General features: G+C 39.8%; 2 protein-coding genes across 2 annotated transcripts; one reads left to right on the forward strand and one right to left on the reverse strand.

The window, feature by feature from the left end:
* Positions 1–4327: 4327 nt before the first annotated feature.
* On the forward strand, positions 4328–5293 carry LOC104868415 (olfactory receptor 1094). Its single transcript, XM_010633173.1, has one exon. It carries the CDS (start codon positions 4328–4330, stop codon positions 5291–5293), a length of 966 nt encoding a protein of 321 aa, XP_010631475.1.
* A 9137-nt stretch (positions 5294–14430) lies between these two features.
* On the reverse strand, positions 14431–15363 carry LOC104868416 (olfactory receptor 5W2). Its single transcript, XM_010633174.1, has one exon. The coding sequence runs from the start codon at positions 15361–15363 to the stop codon at positions 14431–14433; it is 933 nt and encodes a 310-aa protein (XP_010631476.1).
* Positions 15364–15683: the final 320 nt, after the last annotated feature.

The raw sequence follows: 15683 nt of genomic DNA on the forward strand, positions 1-15683 counted from the left end.
CACGGACATTCCTCCAAAACTTAAAACCAGATCTGCTCCGTGATCTGGCGTGCTGCTGGTTGGTGTGCATGCAAAGGAGGAGGGGTCAATGTGGGTCAAAGGCTACTAATTTACAGTTAGGAACAGGAACTTTGGTGATGTCACTATGCAAAAGTGTGACTCCATTAAAACACTGCACTGTAACTCGCAGGAAGACCTAGAAGAAACAATTCTGAAAGGTTTGACCACAAAGAAAGGGTCAATGTTTGATGTGACCGATATGTTTAACCTGATTGAAACACTATGCAGTCCTTGAATGTATGGAAATATTGCAATGAACCTCATTCATAAGTGGCATAAATGTGCAGTGTGCTGAAACTTTACAATCTGTACGGGAGCTTGTGAATCATACCTAGACCAAGAGTCAGAATGTCCCAGTTCTCCCAGTAGACTCCTTTATTTATCTTCTAGTCACAACACCCCTGAAAAAGTAACCCCCTTTCAGAGCAGTCATAATCATAGGAGTACAGAGATGTTTTACAGTCAGCGTTTAGAATTTTAAATTCAAGAAAATGACTGTCTGTAAGTGTCACTTTTAAGAAGCTTGATAAACACATGTACATAAGTAAATCGACTTATAAAATATTTCCATCATCCTAAAATTTTCTCGTTTCCTGCTGTATTGGATCAGTTCCTTTGGCCCTCTGCTTTTCTCAGTTACAAATTATATTTTTAAGTTACATTTTTCCCCCCTTAGAATGTTGCCATGTCCAGAATGAGACAACTGCAATCATATTGGAGAAAACGTTGTGAGTTTGGTTTTTTCCACATAGCAAAAGTTCAGTGTCTAAGTCTAATTTTTAAGTATAAGCTATCGATAAGTGTTCCATTTTGTAGATGTCCTATCTTACTTAGATTTATTTGCTAATATTTACTCATCGATTCCTCTTACGCAAATATACATTAAAACTTCCTGCATTTCTTGGCAGATCCCGATGTCACATTTCTTTCATCCAAAGTTTATGAATCGAATCACTCTCTGAAGCCTGCCTTGGCTGCTTCTAAATTTTGGAAATTAGATATGATGCTGCTGTGAGGAGCAGTGTGCAGATGTTTGTGTAGAAATGCATTTTCTGCTGTTTGGGATCTGCAGCAAGGGATCCAGAGAAGGGATGATTGCTGGCTTTTTAGTAAAAGTGTATTTCACTTGGAAAGACAGCTCCAAGGTGTGTGCTCAGCTGGCTGCGTCCCCAGGATTCCCACCTCACCCAGTGAGCCTGCCCCCCGCTCCTCCACCTGCTCGCCAGCATCTGTTGTTCACCGAGCTCTGAGGTTGAAGCGTTGTAACGGGTGTGGGAGGTCGCATGGTTTTCGTCTGCGTCTCCCTATGACCCGTGAGGTGGCTGAGCTTGCACGTGCTTATTTGTCGTCTTTCTTCTCTTCTGAGATACCTGTTAAATACTTCATTATAGCCTTTGAACAGATTGTGTTCTTATTTGTAACATTTAACACGTCACACTTTGTTTGCAAACGCTCTCTAGTGTCTGTGGCTTACTGTGTCCTATTTAGACCACCGTGTAATCAATTTCCACAATACTTTTAGAAAGTTTTACGTTGGTACCTAGGTTCACATCTGTGAATTGTATGTGAGGTCCCAAAACAAGAAATGCCCTGGACAAGAAACTAAAAGGGCTGACTTATAACACTGTTGAATCTCTATTATTACACTGTCTTAGTACATAGGACTTGTAGTTATATTTTTATTTTATTAACTAGCCTGGTGAGGTTGCCAAATGGGCTTTCACTTGATTCACTTATTTTTCTCTTCCTTTATGGAATGTTAAAATCACAGAAACTTCAGATTTAAACAAGTAAAGCGAGTGATCACTAAGAATGATTGCATTGTATCGTAACTTATGCTTTCACAGTTGCAGATCAACCCGGTTTCCAGGAGGTCAAGAGACTTCCACAGGTTTTATTTCCAAGAAAAGGAATCGGATTTCAGAGACTGTTATTGTCCTGATGACACATATTTACCATCGAGGCCAACACTGATTCTCTGTGAGCTCTATGCCTATTTGCTTTGCATTTTATATCACTGGGCAAAATGCCTTCATGCAATGATATTGGATCGTGTAATTCACTGCTCCACATCAGGGAGTCACTTGCTGCACAAACAGCAGAATTAGCTCGGTCGCTTTCTCCCCCGGGAGAGTTGGTGTGTATTCTCCTTGGAGCACCCTGCAGACTTCTAGAAGGACACGAGGGCCTAATATAAGAAAACAATGCCTGCTACCTCCTCAGGCCTTCAGCAGGAGGGCGGTTCACTTCTGATGGTAAGTGAAAGGCCAACATGTGAAACATTTGGACGCTACAGGGTTGAATTTGAAACTCCAATGCATGCCTTAACACTTGAATGTAGCACAGAGGACTTAACTTCAGGTAATAGTGCAAATTGAATCCCTTCTATTTCAGGAAATTCAGCAGAGAAAACGGGGAGAATTCCCTAAAAACATCAGTGAGCAGATCTGTGATTTAAGAATTTGCTTTAATTTCCTTGAGAAAGGATAATGGCCAGAAGAAAAGAATAGAATATAGAATTAAGTGTATAATTGGCACAAACGACAAAATGTAAACCATATCAAGTTCATTTAAAATGCCTACTTCAGTGACTGGCTAAATGATATGTTTGGATTTTTTTCTTTTGAAAAGATTTAAATTTTAAATTTTTTTCCAGTAGAAAATTGATATGAGGCTGTTCAGCTTCAGCATTATTTTTAAAGGTTTCGTAGTCTTCTCTGAGCTTGATTGCTTCATAAATGAATCTGAATACTAGTGAAGGTGATTTTGTGCTGTTTCTGGGTGGTGGCGTCTGCACTCCAGCCCTACACAATGCGTGTGTAGAAGGGTCAAGTAAAGATACCACAGGGTGGGCCAAAACCAGGGCTTGAATCAAGGCTCCCTTACTACCCGTGAGACGCTGTCACTTCTGAGTGCCTGGGCCACAGCTTTCTCATGAATATAAGGCCGCTGAGCAGTCGTTTTGCAGGAGTGTGCAGACCCCAGGAGGAAAAGCACACACGAGATTTACCCCTGGGAGATTGGCAACACGGGAGCTGCTGTACAATACTTTCTGTTTTTTGAGCTCATTGTTTGTAGGATGGCCAGCAATCTGTGTTCTCAGATTTTGAGAACGGAAGGCTTGATTTTTCTTTGCTTTTCCAGATTATTTATGCTTTTTAAAAAATTCTGAGATCTGTATTTTTACCTATATGCTGTCAGTGCGAGATCACAGAAGTAAATGCAGTGGGATCTAATTCCCTAAATGGTTGGTTGCCCAGACGTGTGTTGAGAGCATCTTGGATAAAGTATTGAAAACCAACCCTACTGTAGACAATCCTTCCTGTTCCCAAGAGTGACTTCAGTAAATGCTCTATTGAAACATGATCTGGAACAAAGGATGCTTTATTAATTCATAAATGACCTGTTTGCTCCATAGCAAAAAGCAGAGCTGTCATTGTTTGGTAGAAAATTATTACCATCCAAAGTCCACGGGTACCAGCTCCCCATGATGAATCTGCTCATCCTGTATGACAAACACGTGCAATCAAGGAAGGCACGAGGAGGTCACTTAAAAATGTTAATTGTGTTTCTCCACTGTCCATAGACAAATAAAAGTCGTTTTCAATTCCAGCATTTAATAGACTATTGGGATTCGCTGAGTACCATATCATCAGCATGGACTTTTAGTCTCTCATAAACCTGCCCATCACTGCCCGTAAGCACTGAGGAGGGAGCCAGTTGCCTCATGTGCTTGAATGCTTCTGTCAGGAAGACTACCCCGCTGATTAACTGAGATGGAAGTCTGATTACTCCATTTTCTAGCAAATTAGAAAGTCTATTCACTAATCCTCACCTTGCTTCTGTTGCTTGTGTGACACTGTAAGTGTGGCTGTTCCGTGTGCAAACCTGAGAGCAGCAAGGAAAGTTGTTCTATCGATTCTGTATAAAACCTGGGGTGAGCGTTGAATCTTTGTGAACCTTGACACAAGGAAATAGGAGGGCAGCTGAGAACATCTCAGAGAAACAGTGGAAAGCCGGCAACGGAGATGGGAAGATTCTGCTCATGAGAGGCATCAGTCGGCAGCTGAATAACAACAGCTCCTCACCTCATGCAATCACAGTAGTGAATCCTCTCGGGACAGGCTGAGTCATCCCTGTGTATGTCCTCAGTGACACGGATTTCTCCTTGCCTTTCCACTACAACACAAATGCTGGACTCTGTTTCACCAGACATTGCCTTTAGAACTTATAAATAATAACTGAAAGGTCAGAGACGGCAGAAGACATGGATTCCCACATGGTTCATTTGGGGAACAGGACTGAAGTCACCATGTTTATCCTGACTGGTTTCACAGATGATCATGACCTGCAAGTCTTCCTGTTTTCCCTGTTCCTAGCAGTCTACCTCTTTACTCTCGTAGGAAACTTGGGTCTGGTATCTTTGGTTATCACTGATATCTGGCTCCATAAACCCATGTACTATTTTCTCAGCGTTTTATCATTCTTGGATGCCTGCTACTCCACAGTTGTCACCCCAAAACTGCTGGTCAATTTTCGGATGAAGGATACAACCATTTCACTTCCTGAATGTGCAATACAGATGCTTCTCTTTGTTACTTTTGGTACCACAGAGTGCTTTCTTTTGGCGGCAATGGCTTATGACCGCTACGTGGCCATCTACAACCCTCTGCTGTATTCAGTAAGGATGTCTCCTGGAGTCTATGTCCCACTGATCACTGCTTCCTATGTTGGTGGTATTATACATGCCACGGTACATACTGTGGCCACGTTTAGCCTGTCTTTCTGTGGATTCAGTGAAATTAGGCACGTGTTCTGTGACATCCCTCCACTTCTGGCTATCTCCTGTTCTGATACCCACACAAACCAGCTTCTACTCTTCTACTGTGTGGGCACCGTTGAGGTGGTCTCCATCCTGATCGTCCTCATGTCCTATGGCTTCATCCTGTTGGCCATTCTGAGGATGCGTTCTGCCGAAGGGAGGAGGAAAGTGTTCTCCACGTGCGGCTCTCACCTAACCGGAGTGTCCGTTTACCATGGGACGATCCTCTTCATGTACGTGAGACCGAGTTCCAGCTATGCCTTGGAGCAAGACATGGTGGTGTCCATATTTTACACCATTGTGATTCCCATGCTCAATCCCATCATCTACAGTTTGAGGAACAAAGATGTCAAAGGGGCGGTGAGAAAATTCTGTAAGAGAATTTGGTTTGAAAACAAAGTTCCTTTTTAGAATTTTAACCGATAATAATGCTTGCTTTAAGTCTATTTATCTGGGTGAAGCTTAGAGAGAAAAGGTTGTTTGTATTTCCTCATGCTGTTAGTCCTAAAATATTTCCAAGGAAAGTATAAATTAGCCCTCAAGGACAGCATGTGAGAAGTGTCTTGTATTATCAGTGCACACATACATGTTCACACATGTTTATTGTACAGTCGTTACTGCTTTGTGGTCACTATTTATATATATGTTAAGTGAGGCTTTGTATACATTGATTTGAAGTAAACGTTAGAAGTGATGTTTAGCATCTTAATAGTGCTCATAGTCCTAAAATTGTACTGCTTGGAATATCCTCACATAGCTTCTAAATCTCCAGCACCCACTAGGAATTTAATTCCTCTTTTTCTCAGTGCTACTGCCATGGTCCCCCCTTTCCTGAGGTGCTCACATTACACCGGGCCTCTGCATGTGCCTCTGACTAATTTGGGTCAAATTCCACACTTTTCTTCCTACCCGGGGAAGGATCTTTGTGCGGCCTGATCACAGAAACTGACCCAGTCGGAAACTCTGGATCCGACTAAAGTAAAACAGACTGGCACTGCATGTCAAGTGCATTGAGACCGGACCCAGGGACAATGAAAACCAGCACAGTCACACCCAGGAGACTAATCTAAGCTGGCTACTCTGTGTGGCTTTTCTAAGACTCTGAGCAGCTCCCTTGGATGCTGATCCTTGGTCCTTTGTTTCCGGTGCTCTCTCAGCTCCTATTCTTGTGTGTGTCCTGATCTGTGAGGGATTTCCTTGCATTTGATTTCAGTCCACAACATCTACACCGAAGAGGCAAGGCCTTGAATATCGACACAGTCTCATTTCAGTTAAACTCACATTTCCTCAGCTTCATTTGGCTGAAGTGATGTGTGTTTCACGGTCCCTTCACAGGAAGAGGCTCTCATTGCAAATACTTCTCTTTGATCCAGCTCATTATCATAGAAAAGGTGAGCATCCCGAGACGTCGCAGGATATACTGCCTGAGAACATAGCAATCAAAGCACCAGTGCTCTTCAGCTGCCTGCCTGCCTGAGATCACCCAGCGGGTGCGCGACCTCCTGGACTGCGCGACAACAGACCCAGTAAGGAAGGTAGCCGTGCGGGTGCCCTTGAAACACCCCCACGACCTTCCTCTCCCCCCTCCTCGTTGTCAAACCTCCTGATTGGGCCAGTCCTTAGACCAACTCTGCAGAGGCATAGGTTCTCATGAAGGGTAGTTTTCTGAGCTCCCAACTTTGAACATCTTTGAAGAAAGGGCAGGGGAAACCTGTAATAGAACTGAGTGGAGTTCAACCCTGAGGGTAGGGAAACTCCAGATTCAAAAATGGGCATCCGAAATGAACAGACATTCCTCAGACAAAGAAGTAAAAGCAGCAAGAAAATATTTGAAAAAATGTTCCACATCACTGGTCATTCAAGAGATGCAGATGAAAACAACACTGAGATTCCACCTCACCCCACAAAGAATGGCTGCTATCAAGAAATCACACAATAACAAGTAATAACAAATGTTGGCGGGGTTGTGGGGAGAAAGGAACCCTTCTCCATTACTGGTGGGAGTGCAGACTGGTGCAACCACTATGGAAATCAATATGGAGATACCTCAAAGAGCTTGGACTGGAGGTTCCATTTGACCCAGGCATCCCTCTGCTGAGTATCTTTCCAGGAGAACTAAAACAATCATATCACAGAGAAGTATGCTCACCCATGTTTATAGCGGCACAGTTTTGTAATAGCTAAATCTTGGAAACAGCCTATTTGCCCATCTGTTGGAAACTGGATAAAGAAGTTGTGATTTTTCTATAAAATGGAATATTACTCAGCCATAAAGAACGAGAAAATAGATTCATTCATAGGAAAATGGATACATATTGAAGATATACTCCTAAGTGAAATAAATAAATCACACATGTGTAAATACCGAATAGTTTCCCTGGTGTAAATAATCTGCAACAATGCATAAGATTCTAATAAGATTACTGACATTTAGAAATGGGAAGAAAGGAGCTAAAGGTGTAGGAAAGGTGGGATGGGTAGGGGAAGGGTAATAAGGGAAAAGAAAAAAATGTGAGAGAATGAAAAGATGAAAATAAAGTGTTTTTAGATTGGGAGGGGAGGAGGTGGTGAAGGGTGGGCAGAGGTAAGGGGAAAAATGAGAATCAAGACTTGTCATGTAGAGGTACAAGATCCCAACAATGAATGTCACTGTACTGTATCCCTAAAATGTACCAATGAACTCAATTAAAGCTGAAAAAAAAAAGCACCAGTGCTTCAAGAGATGGGTTGTAAATGTGCATTGAGATTCAAAATAATATTCTATTGTTTCCATTTTCTGTTTTCTTCTGATCAGCTGTACAAAGTAGATCCCCCAGCTGTCTTGGAACAAGGAATGCTTGGCAGCAGAAGCTACCCTTACAACTTCTCCAACATCAACGCGATGCAGTGTTCACAGACACAACATGGATGGTATTGAGGACATGACTAAATGTTGGAAAAATCAAGCCATTCAAACTGGAGATTCTTTAATTTTATTTTTCACATCAAGATATATTAGAGTTTCTCTGGAAGGAAGTAATAACCTACTTCAACAATATTTTCTAATCTTACTTTCATATAAAATTCAAAACTTTCCAGCATTGCAGAACCATTCCTTAGCTTTCCACCATGCCCTCCAGGGTCCCATGATTGTTAAGGAAAAGCTGTGGGGAGAAAGGAACCCATATCCATTGTTGGTGGGAGTGCAGACTGGTGCAACCACTATGGAAATCAGTATGGAGATAACTGAAAGAGCTGGGACTAGAGGTTCCACTTGACCCAGCCATCCCTCTGCTGGGTATCTTTCCAAGAGAACTAAAAGAATCATATCACAGAGAAGTATGCTCACCCATGTTTACAGCAGCACAGCTTGTAATAGCTAAATCTTGGAAACAGCCCATTTGCCCATCCTTTGGAATCTGGATAAAGAAGATGTGGTTTTTCTATAAAATGGAATATTACTCAGCCATAAAGAATGAGAAAATAGATTCATTCATAGGAAAATGGATACATATTGAAGATATACTCCTAAGTGAAATAAATAAGTCACACATGTGTAAATACAGAATAGTTTCCCTGGTGTGAATAATCTGCAATAAAACATAAGATCCTAATAAGATTACTGTCATTTAGAAATGAGAAGAAAGGAGCTAAAGGTATAGGGAACGTGGGATGGGTAGGGGAAGGGTAATAAGGAAAAAGAAAAAAATGTGAGAGAATGAAAAGATGAAAATAAAGTGTTTTTAGATTGGGAGGGGAAGAGGGGCTAAAGGGAGGGCAGGGGTAAGGGGAAAAAATGAGAATCAAGACTTGTCATGTAGAGGTATAAGATCCCAACAATGAATGTAACTGTACTGTATCCCTAAAATGTACCAATAAACTCAATTAAAGCTGAAAAAAATAAAAAAATAAAAATAAAAAGACTGTTACCATATTGCATGTAATAACCATGCTGAATTATCAAGAATGAACTTAAAAATGAGTCAAATATTTGATTAATACTTCACTAAGTAACCATGACAACAGCAGATTTTGAAAAGTGATCCTGATATATTGACTATGAACCAGATATCAAACAAATTTAATGAGAAGCACAGCCAATTGTTAAAGGAAACCAGTGAAAGCAAGTACCAATACGTGAGTACTTAAGATGGGAAGTTATTTCAGGGAGTATCATGCATTGCCTATCGTTTATCTTGTTTCTCCATTTCTATAAACATATTCAGGTAGTAATAATAGCACCTTTCACCTTCAGCAGAATCATTTTCTAGGAACTCTCTGGCTCAGAGTATCACCACGTGTGTCAAAAAAGAATACGATGCCTCTTCCCTTTTCTGCCAAGACAGGTCTTGTGTCCAAGCTTACTCAAATTCTCATATGCTAGTTGTGAACCTAGATATCATTCCCTGTGATGAAGATGTACGTTTGAAATTATTTTTCTATGAGGAATATATATTTTTCAGTTATACTGGCCAAAATCCAGTTGTAACTTTCCCAGTGGAACCTGCTACCTGATAAGTATTTTTCATTGGAACCAGTAAGGAAGGCAATGACAGAGTCATTGTCATTGGGCACATGCATAGCTTTTTCTTCTCTGTCTGTGACCAACTGGTTCATTTTCTCATTTTATTAATACTGAAATAGTTGCTGACTAAGGCTAGCTAACATCAAATGGCCAAGATATTTTGTTGACTTGGATGTTGAGTGCTCTTCCATGGTGAATGGTTTTGGATTGGTGTTCATGTGTGTTCTAACAATCTTTTTCCCTTTGTGTTACTCCCTTATCTTATCCACATGCCATTACAGACCTTCTTGTCTCTCATCTTCCAGTCTCTTTCTTCTAAGCCCTCAGTTAACTAGGTTCTTGCTGTTGTCTATGTATCTATGTATATATCAACCTTACACTGTCGGATGCGGGAGCCACTATGTGATTACATAAGAACACTGAGCACATGAAGTGTGACTTTCCAAATTGAGAGATAGCCTAAAATCATTACAAATGTAAAATATTTCATTTTAATATTCATATCCATTAGTAATACTTCTGTATATTGGGTTAAATAGATATGTTAAAATGAGGTTAGTAGGCAATTAAAACTTATTTGTATGGTTTGCATTTGTGGCTCATGTAATATTTTTTAATTTAACAGCTATATTCTTTCTATACAAAGTAGATGATGAGGTTTATTGTTGTCTTTATTTTATATCATTGAGTTTATTGGTATATTTTAGGTATACAGTACAGTTACATTCATCACTGGGCTCTTGTACCTTTACAAGACAGGTCTTGGTTCTCATGGGCTTTTTTCCCCATTCCCCTGCCCTCCCTTCACCCCCTCCTCCCTTTTCTATTTACAAAAATGTTTTTCATTTTCTTGTATATTTTCTTTTCCCTTATTCCCTTTCCCCTACCCTTCCCACTTCCCCTACACCACTAGCCCTTTTCTTCCTATATCACATTGTCAATTATACCATTTGGATCTTATTTACACTTTTAGTTTTTCGCACCAAAAAAACTATTCAGTGTTTACACGTATGTCTTATTTATTTCACTTAAGAGTATGGCCTCCATATGCATCCATTTTCCTATGAATGACTCTAGTTTCTCATTCTTTATGGCTGAGTAGTACTCCATTTTATAGGAAAACTGCATCTTTATCCAGTCTGCAACTGATGGGTAATTGGGCTGTTTCCAAGTTTTAGCTATTGCAAACTGTGCTGCTATAAACATGGGTGTGCATATATCACTGTGGTATGATTCTTTTAATTTTTTTGGAAGGATGCCCAGCAGAGGAATAGCTGTGTAAAATGGGACTTCTAATCCTAGTTCTGTGAGGTATTTCCATAGAGTTTGCACCAGTCTGCATTCCCACCAATAATGAAGAAGGGTTCCTTTCTCCCCACAACCCCATCTAATTTTTAAACAAAGGTGATGTCACAATAAAAAGTCTGAATATATTCTAACCAGAGACAATGTATTCCTTTCTATTTACGAAAGTTAATTTAGCCTATACTGTACTCACGGATATTTATCTCATATTTAATTTTTCATATCATAAAATATTTCAGAAGTAAAATTATACACCCACATTTTATTATATGCAAATGCTTTGCTGAAATAAATAATAAACAGCCTACAAGTGGATTAGATCCTAAAATGGCAAAATTTTAGCCTTCTTACAGTAGGTATATTATGTTATCTAATTATTATAAAAATTGTCATATTTTATACACTACGACGTATGCTCCCAAGTTGTCCCTGCCAACCTCTCTGTAATTTGGCCCAGCTCTGAAACCCCACAGTGGAAAGTCCAGTTCTAGACTCTCACAGATGCCGCTTCCATGAGTCCCTAGGAATCACTCGCTGTAGATTCCCCTATCAAGTGTGTGGAAACAGGTTTGTCTTTCAAACTACTCCAACTCCTGTCTCGTGATGTAATTGTTTATTAAAACAGTGTTTGAAAATTTCACGATTGTTGAACTGCCATATCCTCGGAGGTCTGTCCAGGCCACCTGAAAACCAAGGCAGAATCCCAGCCACGAATGAGGGCAGAGGGCGGCACGAGGAAGGACTGGAACACGAACGCTCGTTCTTTCATGTGCTCCCTGGTGCCTGAATATCGCCAGTACGGATGTGAACAGAAAGCCGTGTGGAAGGGATTGGCTCACATGGGTCTGGGGAGAAACTAGGAAGTGGGGTCATTGTCCCTCATAATGGCACAGCCTGCAGCCCTGGAGAGCACCCTGCACCCTGCCTTCCGAGGGATGCTTCACGATAGGAGAGACCCCGCAGTCTGCTGAGAAGCACAAGTTACTCTGTGATGATCAAATGTCTTCCGTTGATGACTTTAGGGAAAATATAAAAATCACGAGCAATGTCTGCATGTCATGAGTGTTAATACAGATAACTTAATCGCCACAAATCCTACAGATGAGAGTGTAGGAAAATAGTGAGTTTGGGCTGGGGATTTAGCTCAGGGTGCCGCTGCCTTCCTCTCAGGAGCAAGGACTGGAGTTCATTCCCGGTAACAAGAAGAAGAAGAAGAAAGAGGGAGGTGGTGCAAAAAATTTACAAGTTTTTGCACTGTAATACTTCAGGTAGTCTTGTGCTTCTATGGGGACCTGACTTGGACTAAACCATCATGGATGTTGCGGTACTTATTTTTGTTTGCCTTCTTTGCTGTTATAAATCCTTCACCCTCTTCCTATAAACCTAAAGGGCAAATTAGATGAAATCCTAGGCCATTAATTCATTTTTAAATTTTTGAAATCATGATTCTTACTGACCATTTGATTGATTTTCATGTTTCATAAATACTATTTTTCTGTATGATGCTTCCACTGCCAAAATACCAAATGTATTCCTCTTGGAAATATTATGATGCAAATCTCAAAACTAAGTAATTGCCCATAATTTCCCACCAGCAAACCTCAGGAAAGTAATACTTTCTGTCACCCAAGAGCTTCATTAATTCTCTATTGCATATCTGCAGGAAGTGGGCTCTTTCTTGGGTAAATTCGTCCCAAACTCACTTTTTCTGTCTCTCAAGATGCCTCCTTTTCTCATGCTACACTTTCAAGACAGGATCAAACTTTAACTTCATAAACACACCTACTCTCCAGACCATGTGCAGTAACTCTCAGTCCCATTACTACCGGAGCGTGAGGAGTCAGATGTTGCTGAAAATTTGTTCCTCTAAGTTCATCCCTGAAGATATTTGTATCTTAATACAAATGACTTTTCAGAATCATACAGTGAAAAGATTTGGGGTGGATTTTAAGACATGAGAGAGAAACAGCTAAGGAAACGCAAAAGCATCTTGGTCTAAATGACTCTTTGATGTCACTGGCATCCCGAAGCACATGATCATAGGCAACTGTCTACTTACAAATCTCTCCATCAGGAGACTGCAGTTTGGTCCTGAGACAGGGGCCACTACAAAATGAGTTAATGCCTGATCCTAAGATCCTAAGATCCTAAGATCCTAATAGAAAGGAAAACCAGATCACTTCACTGGTCAAAACAAGAGGAGAAATGACTGTGGATGATAAAATCTGTCACTTAAGCAAAGCATCATGTTTTGGCTAACATCAATGTACTTATTTAATGAAATATTTATGAGATTTTTGTGCTTTATTAATTTAATGGCATTTAAAATATGTAAAAGAAACTATTAGATTTAAGTAACAATGAAATACTTCAATTGCTGACAATCTAATAGTAAATAGTGTTGGCTTTTAGAAAATTACTAAAGTAATTGCATATTTTAACAAAAGTGACAGTGGATAAAATTTAGGAACTGAAAACATTCTTGCACTCAGAATCCAGACTGAAAGAAAAACAGGATTAATATTTCAGAGATTACCTGTGTGTTCCAACATGAACTGACATCTAATCTATGTTAGCTTTGTATTTAATATATACTATACATGTAACATACAAAATGATTTAATTTATATAAAATGATTATTTTGCTTGTATGTCTAAATTATTTCACTATTTTTATGTGAGATTCCTTCATGCTGTTGTATCTAGTGATAACACTATTTCCACTATTCACTCATTTCCATTGCTATACAGCAACATAATAAATGAATACAAAATGTTATTCATCAAAGTGAAAATCATAATATAGTGATCAGTTTTGCACAAGCTTTGGGTACACACATGAAATCAGCTATCTTGCGTGTAAAATAAGAAATGACATTTTGGGATCATAAGGTACCCATTTTACTCATCCCTTAACATAATTCATACATTTGCCAAAACAATTGGCATACATAAAAAATGTACAAAATACCCAAACAGACATTCCTCAAAAGAAGATATGCAAATTTTGCAAAAAAATATAAAGAGATTTTCAACATTCCAATCGTTAGGGAAATTAAAATCAAAACCTCTCTCCTCTTTATTCCTTTCGGCTTGGACTTTCTTCCTCGGGATGTTTTTCTGCTCCCTTCAGGGTTTCTAACAGGTTAACTCCTAAAACAGGTTCTTCTTCCAGGGCTGCCCTGCCCCATTGTAAGTCTATCATTATTTAGATATGAAACTCAATGTCCCATGTTAAAAGAATTTTTTTTCTTCTCATCAGACAAGATTCATCTATTTTCCTTGTTCTTAATTACAGTGCCTTGGACATACTTCATGTGATTTTATATTTTATTATCCATTATTATTATGGTTAGTTCTTTTATTTTTCTAACTTCGCATACAATGTTGGACTCATTGGGATTGCAGTCATTTCCCCATGAAGTGCAAATGGCACGTACTAAACACTCTATCCATCTTAGAATAATAAGCTCAAGGCATAAAATATACACCAAACAAATGACACTTCTGGGCACTAACATGAATACTGAAGCTTTCCAAAGATAAAGATTAGCATATTTTTGGAAGACATAATGATGTACAGAATATTTGAGGAATGACAAAAATTGTATGTACAGAATAGTAAAATATTTATTCTATTGAATTAAGGTATCTGAACCAACAAAATATTATGGAAAAATAAATACATCACATTGTGGGTATATAAATGCATATTTACTTGTACTATATTCTTGTTTATCTAACAGAAAATTTTATTTCTCAATTTTTTCATGGCCTCCTTCACATCCTTGTTCCGTAAGCTGTAGATCAGCGGATTCACCGTGGGAATCACCAGGGTGTAAAACAGTGAGGTCATTTTGTCCTGGTCTAGGGAGTAGGCAGAACTGGGCCGGAAGTACATGAAGAGCACGGTTCCCTGGAAAACGGAAACCGCAGTAAGGTGGGAGGCGCAGGTGGAGATAGCTTTGAATTTTCCCTCAGCAGAGCGGATCTTTAAGACTGATAAGATGATATAGCAATAAGAGACGAGGACTCCCATGATGGTTCCTAGTTCAACGAATCCAAAAACAGTGAACAACATCAGCTCGTTGAGTTGTACATCAGAACAAGACAGAAGAAGAAGTGGAGGTAAATCACAGAAGAAATGGTTGATCACATTAGAACCACAGAAACACAAGCGGAACACCAATGATGTATGTAGGAAACCATCTACTACTCCAAACAGGTAAATACTGGCCACAAGTACCGAGCACAGCCTGCTGGACATGTCCACTGCATACCGCAGGGGGCTGCTGATGGCCTTGTACCTATCAAAGGCCATCAGCGCCAGCAGCAGACACTCAACGTCTATGAACATGCAGAAGATGAAGAACTGCAGAGCGCAGCCAACAAAAGGAATGGATTTGTTGTTGGCGAACAGGTCCACCAGCATCTTGGGGCCAATTGCAGTAGAATAGGAGAGGTCGGAGAAAGAGAGGTGGCTGAGGAAATAGTACATGGGTGTGTGAAGCTGGGAATCCCCTCTGATTAAAGCAATCATCCCAAGATTTGACAAGAGATCAATGAGATATACCGTTAAAAATATGCCAAATAGGGTTACTTTCATTTCAGGGTTATTGGTTATTCCCAAGAGAAAGAACTCTGTGAGTGAGGAGCAGTTTCCTTTGTCCATTCTTCCTTCTTCTTGTTCTAAACTGTAAGAAGGATCAAGAGAGATAAATCCAGATTTTACTTCTCTAGATATCTAAAGTATATTAACTGTGAAGTGGAATGTATATTCTTCCTGAAAATTCCCTTCTTTATTCTCAGAAAATAGTAGAACCAAGGGTCAATCTAAAGAAGCAGTGTTCTGGGAAAAGAAATTTAAAATGACAAGAAGTGAGACTTGGTAAACTTTGATTCTAGATTTACTTACAACTCCTGAAGTATGTGAACTGGCTTTGCCTCATCATCCATTCCCAGGCACTAAACGCTAGGTCCAGATCCAAAAGT

This window comes from Fukomys damarensis, unplaced genomic scaffold (genome assembly GCF_012274545.1).
Source record: "Fukomys damarensis isolate Sample0158 unplaced genomic scaffold, DMR_v1.0_HiC HiC_scaffold_27, whole genome shotgun sequence".
Taxonomy (NCBI): Eukaryota; Metazoa; Chordata; class Mammalia; order Rodentia; family Bathyergidae; genus Fukomys; species Fukomys damarensis.